At 47.4% G+C, this 19740-nt stretch overlaps 2 protein-coding genes across 3 annotated transcripts in view; both read right to left on the bottom strand.

Annotated features, from left to right (window-relative positions):
- GNAL (G protein subunit alpha L) overlaps positions 1 to 19740 on the bottom strand; it is a gene marked incomplete at its 5' end in the record, with an annotated part of 102031 nt that overhangs the window by 2608 nt on the left and 79683 nt on the right. For both annotated transcript variants that reach the window (XM_081097627.1, XM_081097628.1), the window contains 5 exons: positions 1720 to 1850; positions 3986 to 4106; positions 4443 to 4501; positions 5064 to 5137; positions 6635 to 6689. In XM_081097627.1, coding sequence (XP_080953753.1) covers positions 1720 to 1850; positions 3986 to 4106; positions 4443 to 4501; positions 5064 to 5137; positions 6635 to 6689 — 440 coding nt within the window. The remainder of the gene's footprint in view (positions 1 to 1719; positions 1851 to 3985; positions 4107 to 4442; positions 4502 to 5063; positions 5138 to 6634; positions 6690 to 19740) is intronic.
- On the bottom strand, positions 11857 to 14713 carry CHMP1B (charged multivesicular body protein 1B). Its single transcript, XM_081097629.1, has one exon. It carries the CDS (start codon positions 14329 to 14331, stop codon positions 13732 to 13734), a length of 600 nt encoding a protein of 199 aa, XP_080953755.1. The 5' UTR covers positions 14332 to 14713; the 3' UTR covers positions 11857 to 13731.

The raw sequence follows: 19740 nt of genomic DNA, 5'->3' as shown, positions 1-19740 counted from the left end.
ATGTACCTGGGTTTAGTAGTTATACAAAATAATCTTAAATATATGAGAGGAGACTGTTGCCCAAGCAGAGGGAAAGTCTAGAGAATCATTTTCAGACAGGACATGATGTTTCTCTCTCTCCCTATCCCTTCCTCTCAAAAAGATCAATGAAAAAAAAAAAAATCAACATGGCACCCACTCTGATCTAGGCCCTTCCTAGCCTTTTCCCCATTCACATTCTGAGTTCATGGAACCAGTCGATAGCTCTGAGGCCCTGTGAAGTTTATTTTCCTAGACTCTAGGCTCCAAATCAGCGTGTTCTCATCACTGTCTTCCCTTCTCTGTTACGGCCACTGTGGTCTGGGGAGCTCTGCAGGCGCTGAGTCAGCCCTGACCTGGAGGCCTGCCAGGCTTGGCCAGGGAGGTGCCAGGGCAGGCCCGGTGCAGAGGGGAGGGAGGAGTGGGCAGGGAGGAGCACAGTGTGACTGAGGTGTGGGGGAGGAGTGCAGTATTGCTCAGGGGTGTGGGGAGGCGCAGCTCTATTTCCTGGACAGGTCAGGACTGGCCTCAGTTTGTGGGAGATTAAGTCAATGTTGATAGGGATCTTACGCATGTTTGTGACGTGTTTCAGAAGTCCAAAGAGTTTTCTGGAAAGTCGAGTGACCAGAATCAGGGAGCCTGGGAGAGGAGCTGCACTGGCCAGATCCATAGCTGAGATGAGGGTCAGGGCCAGGGCCCAAAGGAGGGAAAAGGAAGCGTGTGTCGTCCTGGATGGACAGTGAAGTAAGCTCCACAGTGCTGACTGGATGGGTCAGGGAAGGCGGGGCTGGGGACTGGGGAAGTTAAGGCAGAGTCAGTTGTCAGGAGACAGGAAATCAGCAACAGAGAGGGCAGCGCCAGGTGTGCTCTGAACACCCCCTGGGCGGGGGTTAGCCACCTGAGCCCTGGGCAGCACACCCCTGGGCTGGCTGAGGTCCGTGCAAAGAGGCTGATGAATTTTCCCACCTTCTTAGCTGGAGTTGCTAGGAAAGTCCTTTTCATTCTGCTTGATCCAGTTTGGGATTCAAACGTAAGAAGTGGTGTGATTCTGCTGTAAACAAACCTGTCCTCCGAGACTCTGGTGGCCCAGGGTCTGCTCAGAACTGCAGAGCAGCAGCTGGAAACAGCTCTGCCGGGCAGGGCCTCCTGCCTTCGCACTGGAGTCCCGTTCCCAGGAACACCCTAATGTGAATCACCAATGTCATAGCCAAAGTCACCCTCAGACAAGAGACGTAAACACGGGGCGGAAAGCCCGGGCTCCGGAGAAAGGCCCTCACAGGCTCCACCTGAGTGACCTTGAAAAGTGGCTTTACCTCTTTCAGCCTCACTTCCCACAAGAAAACAAACAACGAAAACTCCCACACGGGGCTACTGGGAGGGTTCAGGGTGCAGGTCAATGTAAAGGGCTGACTGAGGCCCAGGTGAGGCACAACTTACCCCAGCGGATGACAGCTTCACCCCCAAACTGTCCTCTCTCCAAAGGCACAGTTCAGGTGGAAAGTCCAACTGCAATTTTTACAAACGGAAGCCTACCCGGACGTCTGAGGCCGCTCCTACCTTCGGGAGGGGCAGTCGTCAAGAGGAGCGACTGTAATGAACCGCGTGTCCTAGAGCCATCAGAACTGTTGGAGCTGCAGTTACTGGGCTGCTGAACAATGAAGTCTTTTCCTTAATCGGGGGAACCTGGTTTTGAAGCCTTACCATCCTCAGGAACAGTGTAATTTGCATACTCTGGGAAATAATCCTCAATTTTTGACTTCCCTGCCAAGACTTTCTCTGCCAGCATATCTTGTTTGTTCAAGAACAAGATGATAGAAATGGTCCGCAACCACCTGAAAAGGAGAAATACATACACACATTGTACATCCACTCTACGGAAAGAACGGGGAGCGCAGGAGGAACTCAGTGACGAGGAGAGCACTGCCGCCTTCCCAGCGGGATCGGCCTTAGCATTGCCCCACAGGCCGATATCTCCATCCCGCACTCGGCCGCCAAGAAAGACATTCTTAAAATGGTAACCAAATATGGCAGCCGACTCAGCAGTTTTAGCGCCTTCTACCTTATCTTCCCTGGGGACATACACGTACTGGTACCAAAGCTAAGGACTACTTATGTAAGAAATACACTTGGATTATTTATGGTGGGTGTAACTTACTAAGAAACTGTCAGAAAACTAGAAGTTACAGCGTTGTTAATAAGATGCAGGACTCCTGAGCTAATCGCACAGAACATAGTTGCGGCTGGCTTGGTTTTCCCTGCCACCTCTGAGCAGGTCTGAGTTCTCCAGACTGGGCAGAATGTTCATCAGATCTAGATCTAGATCCCGGCGCTGGACAGGCCAGGCTGGGGGTGGGGTGGGGGGCTCAGGCACCGTGGAGGTGCAGGCGGGAAAGTTCTCTGTCTCATTTCGATAGACGCTGGAAACTGGCTTAACATGAGGTCAGTGTGCACATCAGCAAAGCCTTTAGCAAGTCCATTCCTTCGAAGGAATCAAGCTGATGAGTAGCGCACAGGAATCTTACCAGGAATTAGAAACAAAACCCATGCTTCTGCCACATGGAAATAGCCTTAAGGTTTCTTCTGGTTACAAAATGCACAGCCCTTGCCCTGGCTGGTGTGGTTCAGCTGGTTGGACAATTCTATTCCTGGTCAGGGCACACGCCTAGGTTACGGGTTTGATTCCCAGTTGGGGTGCGTGCAAGAGGTAACTGAGGTGTTTCTGTTTCTCTCTCTCTCTCTCTCTCTCTCTCTCTCTCTCTCTCTCTCTCTCTCTCCCTTCCTCTCTCTAAAATAAAAAAATATCCTCGGGTGAGGATTAAAAAAATCCATAGTCCTTGTAAAAATAAATTTTTAATTATAGAAAAACTAGTAGATAGGAAAAAAATGTAATTACACCCAGAGACAACTATTAGAATGTTTATGTTTTGACTTTTCATTTTTTTCCTATCCTCACACATATTTATCATGTTTATAAAAATAAGTTCAAGGTGTTTTTAAATCTGCCTTTTCATTTAACAACGTTGTGGTCATTTTCCCATGTGACTGTGTGTGTGTGTCTATATCTATAATTATATCTATTTTAATGACCCCAACATTTCTGTGTATACCCAGTATTTCTTGACTCGTTCTTTCCCACTGTCTTAATAGTATAAAAATAAGAACAGCTGTTGAGCACTTTATTAGAGAAATATTGGCCTGATAACCTATTGGCCTTTTGCAGGGACAGCGTATGTTTCTGACCTCCATGGTGCGATTTCTCCCCAAATATTTCCGAAGACACTGATTTTTCACTCCACGTGCAGTGTTTGGTGTGTGTGTGCCGTTCGCTCCTGTGCAGTCGTAGCACTTTCAGACAAGATTGTGCTTTTGAACTGTAACTGATCGTAGGGGGGTCACCTAGCTATATGTGGGTGCTTAACACTGGCACTTTCTAGATTCTGAAAACCAAACCAAACCAAACCAATTTTGTACCCTAGATAATAATCTTAGGCTCTCAAAACAGAGATTTAAATTTTCTTCACAGCCCTGGCTGGTTACTCAGTGGTTAAGCGTTGGCCCTTGCACCTAAGGGTTGTGGGTTCGATTCCCCATCAAGGGCACGTACCTGGGTTGCAGGTGTGATCCCCCGCCCCGGCAACCAATTGATCTCTCTCTCTCTCTCTCTCCCTTCCTCCCTCCCTCCCTCCTTCCACTCTCTCTAAAAATCAATGGGAAAAAAATGTCCTTAAGTGAGGAATAATGAATTTTCTTCACAAAGCACTAGCAGAGCTCCATCGAGGAACGGTCCATGTTAAGTATGTCTGTATGTGAGATGGACTAAAAAAGCTACTTCTTGCAGTTTTTGGATTTACCGGTAAGGAACGAATGGCTATGTCTGGAGAACAATAATAAAAGTGAGCTGAGTGATACTTTCAATGAAAGAGAATTTGCCATCCAGGGGTGAGACTGAACTTATTATTTTTATAACCTGTTGTTCCAGATGCTTTCGAAAAGGTCCAGGGACTCTCTCAGCCTGTTGGTGTTGTTATCTTCCCGAATCACCATGTTGTAGCTACTGCAGGCTGCCACGTAGATGATGGCGGTGACGTCTGAGGGGAGAAGAGAGGAAGTTAGACAGATGTCACTGGGGGTGATGATAAAGCACACATCCAACTGCTACCATTTGCAGGGTGACTGTCATTCCCTGACCGTGAGAAAGACTTGAACCAGCGCTGTGTGTGCAACTGGTCCTTCAGCCATGTGCCCGGACAGGAGTCCACCCATATTAGCCAACGGCAAATGGGAGCTGGGGATACTTAAATTCCTTACTTATGAGAATCATATTTAAGGCATTTTATAGATGATCGCATGCAAAGCTACTTAAACATAGTGGCAGGAGTGAGGGGAGAATTCATCCCCTTTTCTGGAGGGTGCATAGAAATCACCGTTAAAGCACTGGATCCATTTTCTTCTCTCGTCCCTCTGGCCACCGACATCAAACATGCTGTGGAAGGAGAAGAGGACGGTAATTACTTGGCGTGTGAGGACGCACCCTGTACTCTGTGCTCTTGTTCACGCTGCCCGCCTGCAGCACAGCCTGTGCGACCTCGGCCTGTGCGACCTCGGCCTGCGCGGCCTTGGCAGGCTGCTCGGGCAGCCCCGGGTCTGCACCAGGGAGCCAGCCTGGGCGTCCACAGCCAGTCGTTTCTCGGGTCACAGCGCTGGCCCTGTGGTCATGGGGTGGCTTGGGCTCCTCTTCTCAGGGCGGCCTGTGCGGTGCATCCCTCTGCCCGCGTTTCTGGCAGCAGTTTCTCTCCACCTGCCCCACCAATGCCTGGGGTCTTTCTCACCTTCGCGGGCCTCTCCAGTCTTGGGATTCCTCCCTTCCCTACACTCACTGCATGCACTTCAGCACCACACAGTCACATGTACTTATCCAGGAGGATGGCAATCCCTTTGGCACTCTGCTGGGTCTCCCGGCCCCATGCCCAGTAGGCCCCAGGTGGCAGCAGGGAGGGCTTCCTGCCCACAGCCCCGCACAGGCCTGCTCCCAACAACACACTTACTGAAAGTTCACTTTGTCCACTTGGAATCGGGTCTCAAAAATCCCTGATGTCAGAACTCTGCATCTGAGAAGGTCCTGGAGCAGGAAGAGAAAAGCAGACCAAGTGACACCATTGCTCTCCTTCGGAAGGGAGGCCCAGGATGCAAGCATCACGGAGCTTTTCAAATAGCGGTTTCTTCCATTGTAAGAGCAACAGCAGTGCAGTCCTTAAAGCTCAGACAGAGGTGCTCTGTCTCCCTCCCCGACCCCCAGCCCTGAGAAAGTCACAGTTAATGCATTGGTTTGGTCTTAGAGACTGGATAGCTGTGCTTTTATTTTTTTCAGGATTTTTATTTTTAATCACCAATGAGTGTAGCCACTGTTGTGCTCCTGACAACCACACCCCCCTCCTTTAAGGTTGTGGGCGAGATGCCGCCTGCACTCTCCCGATATAACCGATATAGCCGGCTGTTCTGGGTTTAGAGCCATTTGGGCGAGAAAGCAAAGGAAGTGCAACTGCACTCACAGATCATGGATGCTTTGGACTGGGTGCGAATAGAGTTAAGATTTCCTCTCTTCCCCGCACACTTCTCTGCTAAGATGAAAGATGACTGTGGCCGGGAGGGGATGAGAAAGTCATAATTTTATAAGCTGACATCTCTTGTACGCTTGCCAGATGTCAGGGTATTTTTTCTGATCACAAATCCATTGTGGTGTTCATGAGGCTGACACTGCAATCTCTCCGGAAGCTGGGAGGTGGTCCTCCCCTCTCAGCCGGAAGAGGGGAGCCTTATGGGGATGCATGACTCAAGGCTGGGAAGGCTCCTGGCTCTGCCAGGTAACTGAGTGCTCGCTCAGAGTCCGTCCCCGAGACAGGTGGGCTTGAGGGATGGAGAGGAGCTCAGACCTCCAGGACGTGCAGCGCAGAGAAGAGAGAGCCTCCCTGAGATCCCAGGGCAAGGCCCTCCGGGGGACGGGGGATGGGGGGTGGGGGGTGGGGGACGCAGACAGGGGAGTGCTGCAGAGGCAGTCTGAACGGAGCCCCCTAACTTCTTTGGAGCTCACTGACCTCTAGAGGCGTCCAGAGGGCGCTTAAGCTGAACAATTCATGGTTCTCCAAGTCTCTACAGATGCCTGCGGGTCAAAGGTTTGGGGGCCACGGAAGGTCCCTCTCTGCTACTTGCAAAGGGGTAATTTTCCTGGCTAACCCCCTGGAGAGCGTGCTGTGGTTTGTGACTCAGACCAGGGCCAGAAGCAGGATGGGCAGGGTTTATGAAGCGAGGGAGGCAAAGGTTTGGTTTTCTGTGGAGAGCTCCAAGAGGAATGGGAATTGCTTAGTCCTATTCCACAGATAACATTATTGTGATATTGGGAATGTAGAAATTTAATACATTTCAGAGAGCTGAGTCTATGGGCCATTAACAGGGCATAGGAAACATACCACCTGTACATGCAGGGACAACATCATTTGCAAGAAGTAGTTATTTGAAGAAAATTTTCCTTAATCCATTTAAAGACAATCACTGACTAATACTGACAGTTTCTTTGACCTCACAAGGTTCCAACAGGTGGCTCAGCTCTGAGTTCACGTACCTGGTCTGTGGGGGTGTAGTCCACCAGGCTGACGCTGTCGATTCTCTCCAGGAAGCTGAAACGAGAGCCAGCAGTGCTCAGAAAGTCCTCAGATGCCCTTCTCCTGGGTCATGGGTGACACTGGGACAGCCGCACCAGCACAGGACAGGGCAGCAGGAGCTGAGGGAAGCTCCCATTTCCCTTCCTGCATGTGTGTCTGCTCAAGTAGCGGAACAGTCCTGGTTGACGTAGTCATGCTACCATAATTACCTTCTTCTACCTTCTTCCCTCTGCCTTCCCTCTTCCCTCTTGTCCAGTGTTGTAGGGTGGGGGGTGAGGGACCACTCAGAAATTGGGAGGGGCACAGACTTCCTTCCAAGGCTAAGCTAGTAGAGGAAGGCCATGGTGGGATGTAAATACAAAATGGGAAGTGAGAGATGTTCCTTTAGCGTAGTAAGTTCCTGATAAGGTCTGAAACCTTAGGGGTGCATGTGTGTCTGTGTGTGTGTGTGTGTGTGTGTGCGCGTGCGTGCAGGTTTAATCTGGGGGCACACCTGGCGGAAGCTATAAGGTTGGTCCCAGAGGTCTGGTATGAGACACAATGGGAGGCAGGGAGGAGTAAGCGGCAGGAAAGGAGATCACACTGCACCTGCAGGGGGTAGAGGACAGGTGCTCGCCCTCCGCTGCACCGCCCGCTCACCCGGCAGAGGCACCCTGCGCATCTTGTCTAAAACAGCACCCTTGTCCACCTCCATGCCAACCTGGCTTTATTTTTCTACAAAGTGCTTAGCACGACCTGACATGTTTTACATTCATTTGTTTATTGTTTGTTTCTTCCTACAAAACGCAAGCTGTCCAGAACAGGTCTTTGTCTGGCTGGCCCAGGTGTCCCCCGGCACCTCCTAAGACCTGACCCCTGATTACTTGTCTGATGAGTGACATTTGCTCCCCCCTCCTCCTGGAGCTGGAAGAGGTAAGCGAGCAGGTGGCTGAGAGGCCCAGCCCCAAAGGACATGGACGGTTAAGACCCAGGAGCTGGTGGGGACTGGTAGGTGGTGGTCAGAGGGCACCTGGGGAAAGAGAGGGCTTCAGAAGGGCAGGGGAGCGTGAGGAGAGGGAGTGGGCTCAGCGGCCCAGGTTTCTCCTGGCCGTGGGTGCCCCCGTGGCCAGGGTGAGGCTCCTACACTGAGGAGAGTGTATGTGGCGTAGACAGGGACAGGGTCGGGCTCCCCTGCCTGTCCAACACTGGAAGGTCTGGGCACCATCACTGGGTCTGTGAAGTAAAGCGAAGATCGGGCCTTCTCCTAAGCCCTTGTACTTGGGGCATTCTGCATAGCACAGAGGTGCTATCTCCCATCTCTACTCGATGCCCCACCAGCACCCCACCAGCCTGCACTGCAGGTCTTAAGATGCTTTCAGCACGGGCAAGAGGGAGGCCATGGACACAGCAAGACCACTTAACTGTCGTGGCCACCTTCACTCCTCGCTAAGGATAGTCCCAGTGTCCTGCTGCTGGGATGGCATGTTGGTGCCCCTCCATCCATGCGCCCTTGATTTGGCACAAGGCCCGGCTGCTCCAGGACCAAGACCTACCTCAGAGCTGCAACAAGAGGCAACCAACTCTGCAGCCAACCGACTCTGAGCCACCGACAGGATGTGGCGAGGGGCTAGGGTGGATCTGCTGGTGTTAGAGATATCCGTTCAGAGACAAAAGGGGTTGAGGGCAGTGTCCCCAATGAGGCCATTTCAGCTGGAAGCCAGGGCCAGGCCCACGCAAGGGGAAGCAGCTGTGGGGGGAGGTGCCTGTGACTGCACTGCCTGCCGTGGGAAGAGGTAGCAGCGCCACTGAGAGGCCAGAGGGACCCTGATCTGCCTGTGGCCCTTCCGGGAGGTGCTGCTCCACGCATACCAGGGGTAGGTGAATCGGCCTGGCATGCAGGGCTGGTGCCTGAGATGGAGCAGTGTGGACAGAGTACGAACAACTGGGGAAATGCCACAGGAGGGGACCGCCTGGGAGCTGGGGAAACAGGAAGGCCCCAGGTTTGAAAACCACAATGCCGTTTGGCTAAGTGCTTGCGGGCCTTGAATTTGGTGAAGTACGCACTGAGTGCCTGACGGCTAGCAGGAAAGGAGCCAAAAGATTCTGTGATGGAGGAAGAGGTTTCTGCCCCTGCAAAGGGAGCTCTGGACTGAAGCCCAGACCTCCAGGAGGGTCTCGGATGGGGACTGAGCTGCTCCCTGCCCCCAACCCCAACCCATGGGCTCCAATAACTTGATGCAGAAAGGATCTGTTCTCCTGGCTGGAGATGGATAATCTGACACGTGACACAGAAACCAATAGTCTCTGATTAAAAGGGCTGGAAGGAACAAAAAATTAAACGAAACATGAAGCCTTTGGTTATAGAGTTTAGGAAGCAACCAATTTCTATCAGGATGCAGAGGGGGTGGAGGGAGGTGGGTGACTCGATTAACATGTTAATAAGTAGTTTAAGTAGAAACAATGGAATATGGCTAAAAAAGTACATGAAAAGGTTCTGATGGGTGGGGGAGTACCTTCCTGAATGCGGCTAAAAATACATGGTTCTGAGATGTCGATGACACAGGCAAGGATGTCAAGTTCTTTTCCCATCCTCAGACTCCAGGATGGGTATTTGAGTTTTTTCCAGCTCTGATGCTTAACCATCTAAGGGAGCACTGCGAAGCATCAATGAACATTTCCAAGAGCATCTGAATTGTTACTGGTGCTGACTGGTGTTCTGAGTGCATAGGTTTCAAGTTTGTGCAATAAAATAAAAAGTGAAAATTCCCCCAGCATGTGAATGCACCCCCCAGTTCTCTGAGACACGCTCTGAGGAATAAAGGAATAAAATAAGAATCTATAAATTTCTGCCACATTTTGCCTAGGTCTTTGGTTCAACCCACATATTTCTCAGCATGTTGTAGAAGTACTTCAAATCAGGGCTCCTAAGATAATACAGGGCGTCCCCAAAAATGTATACACACACTCTGAATAATTAAAAGGCAGTGTTTATTAAAATACACTTCATTTTCAAAATTGAGCTATCAGCTGTGAAAGTGTGTATGCACTTCTGTGTGGCACCCTGTAAATAGAGATGAGTTTTAAGGGTCTTACTAATCATACACAGAATTTCACATGGCTACATTTTAAAGCTTACACTGTCTTCTTAAATATGCCACCAGATTAAAGAATCCTCCTTATAGACCATCCATTCACACTAGAGACATAGTTGTAAGGCAATACCAAATTACAACTGTAAAACATCACCCTCATATGGGCACTCTAAAAAAGTAGTTAGCCCCAGCTGGTTTGGCTCAGTGGATAGAGCGTCGGTCTGCAGACTGAAGGGTCCCAGGTTCGGTTCCCAAGGGCACATGCCGGGGTTGCGGGCTCAATCCCCTCCAGTAGGGGGCATGCAGGAGGCAGTCGGTCAATGATTCTCTCTCATCATTGATGTTTCTGTCTATCCCTCTCCCTTCCTCTCTGAAATCAATAAAGATATATTTTAAAAAAGTAGTTAAAAAGCATTTTATTTAGATTTTCTTCCATTTTCTGCTACAGCTGAGGATATTTATGTTTGGAGAAGCGTTTTTATTCTCATCATTTAGATCTTCTTTCTGTTTGATATTGGTTCAAAATAGCAATTCATTGTTTATTTCTCATCTATTTCTGCTCCTCTTCTAAAGTAACTTAAAAGTCACAGAGTTCTTATGTCCATGGAATTGATCATGAAAAGGGATAAGGAAGGGATCATGAAGAGATGATTTATTTAAAAATCATTTACTTTTAACATATACATTTATTTAAATATATTTAATATCATCTCTGTGAAAAATTTACCAAGTTGGAACTCTGTCAAGGTAAGTAAAAACCTTTTCTCAGTGTTATTGAAATTGATTTCAAGATACTTATTTTTATGATATAAAAATACTATGGAGTGACAAAGAGCAGCAGGGTTAAGATCCACGCTGCTTATATAACCACGCAGAAACCCTATTTTGTTTAATCTGACCTTTTCTCCTTTTTTCCACCCCTTTTGATTAAAACTGGCCTCATCCAAAACTCTGACTTAGCCACCTTCCTCTCCCTTGAACAAGCCCCCCGCCTCCCCCTTAATCACTGAGCCCTCACAACAAGGCTCTGGTTGGCATCAAACACAATGGAACATCCCACTGACCAAACCCTGGGGAAACCAGCCGGAATGATGCCATGGCTGACATCAGGACCAGATGCAATGACCAATTACCCACTACCCTAGCAGGAGCCAACTGAGCTTCGGACCACACCAGGTCCAGCAATCATGACCAACAGAAACACTGTCTGTTCTGTGCCATATGGTTGTAGAAAAACCATCCAGCCGTAGAAACATGAACCTAGGTAAACCAGGCAGGCATTTTATTAATGCCAGTCAGTTGATTAAAAAAAATGAAAGGGGCTTGCCCATCCGTTTGTTCAATGCCAAATGGCTAGTGGCTTTTTGTCAAAAGTACTCAAAGTCTTGAGTTTTGGATTTTGGCTACAGAAATGCCTCCAAGAGGGTGTTGTGCATATTGCAAAGGAAGAATCTAGAACAGAAAGTCCCTCGCTTCTGCTTCACAATGTGAGATTGTCTGGCTGACCCTGAGACTATGTTCAGTTAATAAGGTTTAGACTGGTACTTATTTTAGGTGTCTCTTTTCCAAATCAAAGACAGCTGGGTAGGTACACAACGTCCAACAGTCACAGCATGTCTCTATCTAAAAGGTACACATATACATTAACATTCCTTCAAGAAGAAATAGCTTTAGTAAGCAAGTTCTCCAATAGTGCACACGTAATTGAACTGAAATAATCTAAATTGTTCATAAATAAATGAAAAGTATATTCTAAATCCATGTTAGAAACTGTACATTGAAGGCATAAAAGTAAAAAGGAGAAATAAAGAGTAAAAACTATTAGTAGTTGCATGGGAGATTAACTATTTCCTTGGTATGTTTGAGTTGGATCCTTTTGAAAATTCTATCTGTTGCCTGGAAAAGTTTCAATGTGAGGGAGAATCTTTAATAAACTATCACAATAAAGAATAGCTAGAAATAGGCTTCTAGAAACGTGCATGAAAATTCCCTGCTACTTGAACATTCAGGTAGTGAGTTTGGAAAAATACCAGGCTTTCTGAACCAAACCTACCTCTGAATTATTGTTCTCAAATACTCTTAAAGAGAATGCACACTTACATGTAGTAACATGCAGTTTAAGATGATTTATTTGACAAACTTTTGTGGTTTACACTTCAATATTTCATCAACTGCAAAAATAAGGAAATTCATGGGTCTAATATGCTTTCAAAATACTACTTATGGTTCCTAAAAATTTACATCCATTTAGTTTAAAATGAACATAATTTAAGAAAGTTCAAGTTTATTCAAGCATTGTTTAATCTCACAAAATAGATGAATATTGTTGGGAATATTTCTATTACAAAAGGGTCATCAATTTACCAAAGGACTCAACACTAAGCTATTTTCAAAGTTTTAATTATTTGTTCCAGTCTAAAGAGGGGTTACAACTCATGCTGTACTCACACAGTCGCCTCTGTGCAACCAGGTGGATGAGAGGAGACATCGAAAGGAGGGAATTCTACAAAGATGTGGCACAGACAATGGACAGGTGTCCCTTAGAGAAGACTTCAGAACCACCACCAGTCAGATATAAAGACACTTAAATTTAAGGGGCGGTTCTCCTCTACATATTCGTGCTGTTTTCTCCCCTTAACCACACTCAGTCACACTGGAAAACATGTCATGAACAGTGAATCCTTCAAAGGGTCTGGGAGAGTCCCTATAATTACCTTCTGAAACACTGGTTTTCTCTGTTGGAGAAATATTCCAGTGAAGGAAAGGAGGGATTTAAAGTATCTGTAAGTATTCAAGTTAGATTAACAGACTTGTCAAGGCAAAAGCAAACTGGTGTTCTTCATGTTTTGAGGCTAAGAAGGTTTTGGCTACAGGATTTCCTTTTCAGCTAGAAAATACATCCTGCTCTTCCAGAAGGATGGAAGGCAGCACAGGTGAGTCCTAGCCTCAGAAGGTCAAGCACACTGTCCCATCCTGCATCTCCCCCCCCCCCCGCCCCCCCCCCCCCCACCACACACACACTTCATTCTGGCTGCGTGGCTAAGTAAAACATTCCAACTTACATTTCCAAAGTTTTTAAGGAATTGTCTTAAGAACAACATAACAGATGCAAATAACTAGAACTTAAAATGCTGTTCTAATTTTAACTATTTTTGGTTGTTAAAATCAAAACAAAACCCACAAACACAGTCTCAGGGTTTTCTCAAAACAATCAGCAGTTCTTTGGCAATGTTAGGGTAAGCAATGTGGCTGCCATGCTAATTAACATTTTATAAGAAATGTAATTAAAGTGTTGAGATAGGAAAATAACTAGAAATGTTAGAGAAGCTCATCTGAACGAAACTGTCATATGTTAAACCTTGTAAATCTTAAAAAAAATTTACAGAATGTAAACAGTAAAAGCGTATTATGCGAGGATGTCCTAAGGTAATTTTAATATAAGTTATGAAACAGATTAATAGTCAACTGTAGTCTTATTTTGATGGCAAAAAAACACAAAGGATACACAGAAATGGCACTGTCCATTAAATAAGTCGAATGAGGTGTTGTTAACCCTGCAAAGTAATCACTCTCCTCTTTTCATGTACCGCATGTCAATTTTATATATTACCAACAATGACACTACGTTCAAAATAAACTTCGATTTTGATAGCTCAGGCAGAAAACGGAATACACAGGAACTAGAGATTTGATAAGGTTTTTGAGGAAGACTCATCTACACCAAGTTATTAACGAGTCCTGTTAAAAGGCAGCTATAAAAATACACATTATCACAAGATAGACAGAACTTGAACATCCAGTTAAGGGTGGAGAGAGCCTGGAATTTCTTAATGTACCCGAGCGCGCTGTAAACCCGAAGGCGGAAGCATCGAAGATGGGTCAGACCCGGCGCATTCGAAGGCTGTAGTGTGCAACCTCTCCCCGCAGCATCCGGAGTGCGTTTCAGACGGGGCCGCCGACGGGAGAGCCCAGCGGGGGCTCCGGGGTTACACCTGGTCTCGCAGGCGGGCCAGCCGCTGGGACAGCTCGTCCTGCTCCGCCGAGGCCACGCTCGTGCCCACCGAGTCGGTCTGTCCCTGCGGCAGCTCCATGTTGAGGTCCAGGCCGGCCTCGTCCGCCATCTCCTGGAGCAGCATGTCCACTTGGCCCTGGGGCGTGGTCAGCGTCGTCGTGCTGCTCATCGTGTCTTCCATCTGCTGCGTCTGGACGTCCAGCGTCTCAAACTGGTGCTCGAACTTGTCCATCAGGGCGGAGATCTTCTCCAGGTTCATGGTTTTCAACGTCGCGTCCATCGACTTCACCACCCCGGCCATGGACTTGGTCACCTTGCCCATCGTCACCGCCGTCTGGACCCTGGCGGCCACCGCGTCCACCCGCGCACTCATCCTCAGGAAGTTCACCCCCTGGTTCTTCTGGCGGATGGCGTTCTCCGCGTGGATCTTGGCGACTTCCATGTTGCCCTTCTGAATGGCCTTTTTGATTTTGGCCTTTTCGGCCTTTTCCTCTTTGTCGCATTTCTTGGCGCTGCGGCTCAGCTCCTTGGCCGCGAACTTCAGGTTGAACAGGTGCTTCTCCATGTTGGACATGGTCGGGCGGCTCCTCGGGGTGGGCGGCCGGACGGGCGGGCGCGGAAGGGAGGCGGCGAGGAGGTCTGCTCGGGGCTGCCGCTCCTTTGTTTTGGTCCTACTTCCTGTTTTTGCTACGCGGCGCAGGCGATGACGTCAGAGCTCGGCGCCGGGAGGTGGGGCCCGCGGGGCGGAGGCACTGGGGGCGGGGCCTGTGGGAGGGCCCTTAAGGCGGGACGCCCCCTAGCGAGGAGCCCAGACCTGACTCAGCGAATGGGCCCGGCTGACTAGGGCACTTGCTTTCTGCGCTGAGTTCTGCCCCGTTTTTTTTTTTTGTTGTTTTTTTAAAAATAATATATTTTATTGATTTTTTACAGAGAGGAAGGGAGAGGGATAGAGAGTAGAAACATCGATGAGAGAGAAACATCGATCAGCTGCTTCCTGCACACCCCCTGCTGGGGATGTGCCCGCAACCAAGGTCCACGCCCTTGATGGGAATCGAACCCGGGACCCTTCAGTCCGCAGGCTGATGCTCTATCCACTGAGCCAAACCGATTAGGGCATGCCCCGTTTTTTAAGTATATAAATAAGCAGATTCACGAAAAGCCGTGTTCACACACCCACTTTCTTAGGCATATGTCTGCTGAAATGTGCAGGATGTGTCTAGAGCTGCGGGTAAAAAGTGTCCCAACTCTAAACGTGCCAGGCCTCTGGTGTCTGGGCAGAGGACTAAAAACCAGCCGTCAGCTAGGTCTGCAGACCAAAGCTTTCTCTCTCTGCACAGGTAACTTCCACTTTCGGAGGGGAACCTGAAACCATGGATTGCTAATACATGAAACTATAAAACAAAAGATGTGTTATTGTCCCACCTCGCAATCTCTGACTACGGTTTGGGCTGCAGTCCTGTGATATCATTTTTATTTATTTCACCAATGGCTGAAAATACCTTAAAACCACAGACCACCACATTTTTACCATAGCTGGAAATTCGGTTTATTGGTGAGTTGCCAGCAGCTATCATCCAAATATCTTTCTGTGATTTCATAATAAAAAAAAACACACACCATCATTTGCCAACACTATTCTATCTATTTGATGTTTCATAAATATCCAAGGAACTTCACTCATATTTAAGTTTGACAGGCTAAATTGTCGTTTTAAATTATGCAGGCAGAGAACAGTGAAGTATTGGGACCCACACCCACGGGCATACATCAAAAGCTGTCACTATGTATTACACCCTTAAAAATGCTGGCTTTAAATGGCAGCAGTGTGCTGTAGCTTTTTTCTTTTAGAAAGATTGCTCAGATACAGCAATAACAAAATATAAGAAGGTCCAACCTGCTGAATGAGCTAGGTTGAAAATGATTACTGAGAGCTCATTCTGTTTAGAGATCATTTTGATCCAGAGTCTCCCCATCCTCGTGTGCCTCCTGTGATAACTTGCCAAGTGTCTTGCACCACAAATTAAAGATGTGCTGGTGTTACGTGCATTTTCCTAAAACGGCTCTGATTAGGTCACTCTCTTGCTCCAAACCTGGGCAGAAAGGCTGAACTCCTCTATGTGGCATATTGGGTCCCCATCCTCTCATTTCTTTCCCTCCCCTATGCTCCAGTTAAACCAGAATGAAGCTTGGAAATTGAGTATCATTTGATCGGGTGGAGAATGAGAATCGAAGCTCCACCCTCTGCTGCCTGGCCTTCCATCCCATTCATCTCTGCCTATTGCCCCTGCTCAAAAGCCACCTTCTCCAGGAAGCCTCCCAGGGCCCCTGCCTCTGTGGTGCCATTGTACTCGGCAGCTCTGCCAGAGCATACAGGGCAGACTGCAGAGGCAGGGTACCTACTGTACCATGAACCTTCTCCCCAGTGGGCAGCAAGTTGTCTGCACACAGTAGGCACTGCATCCAATAAGGTTTTGCTGAACTGAATTGTGATTGGCAGGGATAGGGCATTACCATCATTAGCAGCTTAGCCAAGAGTACTTTTTTCCGTAAAGTAGACTCTTTCCTCACACGTGACATTTCTAGAAACAACAACAACAACAACAACAACAATAATAATAAAAACAATAAAGAAAAGAAATCTGTTTGAAGTGGGGCTAGAGGGCCTATGCCTCCTTCTCTGCTCAACCCCATCTTATCCTCCCTTTCTTTTGGGTCCCTGGCTTGCAGTTAGCAAACCAGTTCCTTAATCATGTTCCATGTTCTACAGTTTGCTTAATGACAAATTCTCATTAGATGAGAGCGTTTACAGTATAATCATGAGAGACTGTAATAGATTATGAGCACAATGACAACTAACATTTATTAAGTACTGATGAGCCAGGCATTATTCTGGACACTTTACATGAATTAACTCATCTCATCCCCACAAACCTTAGGAGATAGACACTATTAACACCTCCAATTTACAGGTTAGGAAACCGAAGCACAGAGAGCTAAGCAACTGGCCTGGGACCACCCACCTGCTGAGTGTTAGAAATAGGGTTTCATAGATATACTGGGGTCCAATAATAAAAAACAGTGGGGAATCCAATAAGTTAACAAAAATAAAAGACCGGTCATCTTTGAATTAAAGTAAGTCGATTTACCAGTTTTCTTCTGAGAAGATTGAGAAGTTGCATTGACTGCAAGGTTAATATGACCTAAGTAAGGTTGCTAAAAGAAGTTAACATCCCCTGAAACTACGTTCATTGAATAATGGAATAACCGCAGGTCTCCCCTCCAGCCTGGTCACAGTCTAGAGCAGGGTGGGGAACCTTTTTTCTGCCAAGGGTTAATTGGATAGTCATAACATCATGTGTGGGCCATACAAAATTATCAATTTAAAATTAGCAACTATATTTGATTAAGCATTTAAATAACTCACCCCTAATGTCTTGGCAGGGCCAGACCAAATGATTTTTGGGGCTTTATGTAATGGGCCTTGGGCTGGACATTCCCACCCTGGATTAGTGTGAGGATCAATTTGTTAACTCATATAATGTGCATAGAATAGCACCCCCACATGGTAAGTTTCAATAATGATGAGCTATTTTGCAGCTACACTTTGAAGCTTAGAAATACAGGACACATCTCTTAAGGTATTCGCAAGCTGTTCACTTTGTTAATAGTAGTAGTGGTTCTCGATGAATTCCCTGGGTTCCTTGTAAGTGTTTCAAAGAATTCAGTGAACACCGGAAAGAGCTGTAAAAAAAAGCCCCTCATACACACCAATGTCTTAAATGACATGTTGCAATTTGTGGGGTACCACCAATGGGTTAATTTGTGCTGCTGTTTATGACTTTTCCTTAGACTTCTTATCACATCTCTACATATGTATATTTTCCTCCCCTCTACATTTTATTATGAAAAAGTTCAAACATACAACACATTTGAAATCATTTTATAGTGAACGCTTGAATAGCCACCATCTAGCTTCTGCCATTACCATTTTACTATACTTAAAAACCCCCACATATCTATCCATGTATCTATCTTATTTTTGATGCATTTCAAGGAAATTGTAGACACTGGTATACTTCCTTCTACATATTTCAGCTTGCAGATCTTTATCTAGACATCAATATTTCTTTATAGTTTTTTAAAATGTAAAATTTAGATCCAAATACACACAAATCTTAAGTGTGCATTTGCTGAGTTTTGACACCTGTGTGTATCTGTGTAACCCAAACTGTCAAGATACTATGCACATATTTCATCTTCCTGCAGATGTGCTGTCTGGAAGGAAGGTTGTAGCAGAGCACTGGCCACTGTTTAGATGGCGCAGCATCTGGCCCCAGTATAATCGGGAAGGGAGGTCCCTGAAGGCACAGAGGATGCAGCACACTGCTTTACCAAAGGCCATCCCAAGCTCTCACCACACAGTACCTGTCACATCATCAAAGGTGAAAATGTGACACATTTCCACACTAGACAGCATTGTGTCTTTAAAAATTTAAGCATCTTTCGGACTTCACATTTATGTTAGGTACTGTAAGAAGTTGTTAGAGGCTATTAATTCAGCTTGGAAGAAAATTTCTTACAATTCTCCTTTTCACATTTCTGTATTATTTAACTTAAAATGTTCCCTGTGATTATAGGGCAAACAAAACAAACAAACAAACAAACAAACAAACCAGTTTTTGCTACCATTTGCTATTACTCATCTACATAAGCCAGAATATTTCCATACACCCAATCCCAGCAGGAAAAAACTGGATGTTGAGCCTACTGCAAAACTCAACTGTCATCTATGAATATTGAAATTCAATGTTATTTTATTCAAAATGGCTACACAGAACTTATAATAAGTACATGTGATTGATGTGAACATCTATCACATTTAATTCTAAAAAAAATACTACTTTGGTATGATATATTTATTCTAAGAAAATATCACTTGGACTTGGTATTTGATGTAGACTGCATTTAGTCCTATGGCTACAAACTTTGGAAACTGGCCCTAGTTTTTAAACTGGGCGCTATGGAGCCTGGTCTGTCTTGGGGCCAACTGAGGGGCTACAGTGGAGTCCGGGAGGGGCTAAGGGCCACTAGTTGGGCTCCTCACCACCACTGACCCCTCTTCACTATTGTTACCTGACACAGAATACTGTTTGGCAAAGGGTCTCACTTCTAAGAAATAAGTGGAAAAATATAGCTCTAAGGTAGAAAAATATTATTATTATTATTATTATTGTTACTAGAGGCCCGGTGCACAAAAATTTGTGCACTCAGGGGGGCGGGGGGGGGGGGGTCCCTCAGCCCGGCCTGTGCCCTCTTGCAGTCTGGGACCCCTCGGGAGATAACGACCTGCTGGCTTAGGCCTGCTCCCGGGTGGCAGAGGGCAGGCCCAATCCCTAGGTGCAGTCCCTGGTCGGGCTCAGAGCAGGGCTGATTGGGGAGTTGGGGTGCCGTCCACTGTCATGCACAGAGCAGGGCGGATCGAGAGGTTGTGATGCCACCTCCAGACACGCTCAGGGTAGGGCCGATTGGGGGGTTGGGGCACTGCCCCCTGTCACACTCAAGGCAGGGTCGATGGGGAGGTTGCGGCGACACCCCCTGTCATGCACAGAGCAGAGCCAATCAGGGGGCTGGGGCGCTGCCCCCTGTCACTCACAGAGCAGGGCCCATCAGGGGGGTTGGGGCTCCGTACCCTGTCACGACTGAGCAGGGTCGATCAGGGTGTTGGGGAGCTCCCCTCTGTCACGCACAGAGCAGGGCCCATCAGGGGGTTGGGGAGCTCCCCCGTCACGCACAGAGCAGGGCTGATCAGGGGGTTGGGGCGCCGCACCCTGTCACACACAGAGCCGCAGGGCGATCAGGGGGTTGGGGAGCTCCCCTCTATCAGGCACAGAGCAGAGTGTTGGGGCACCTTCCCCTGTCACGAACAGAGCAGGGCCAATAGGGAGGTTGTGGCCCCGCCCCCTGTAACACACAGAGCCACAGG

The sequence above is a fragment of the Myotis nattereri genome (genome assembly GCF_964212035.1).
Source record: "Myotis nattereri genome assembly, chromosome: 8".
NCBI lineage: Eukaryota > Metazoa > Chordata > Mammalia > Chiroptera > Vespertilionidae > Myotis > Myotis nattereri.
The sequence above is the reverse complement of the archived record's forward strand: the minus strand, read 5'-3'. Positions and strand labels throughout refer to the sequence as shown.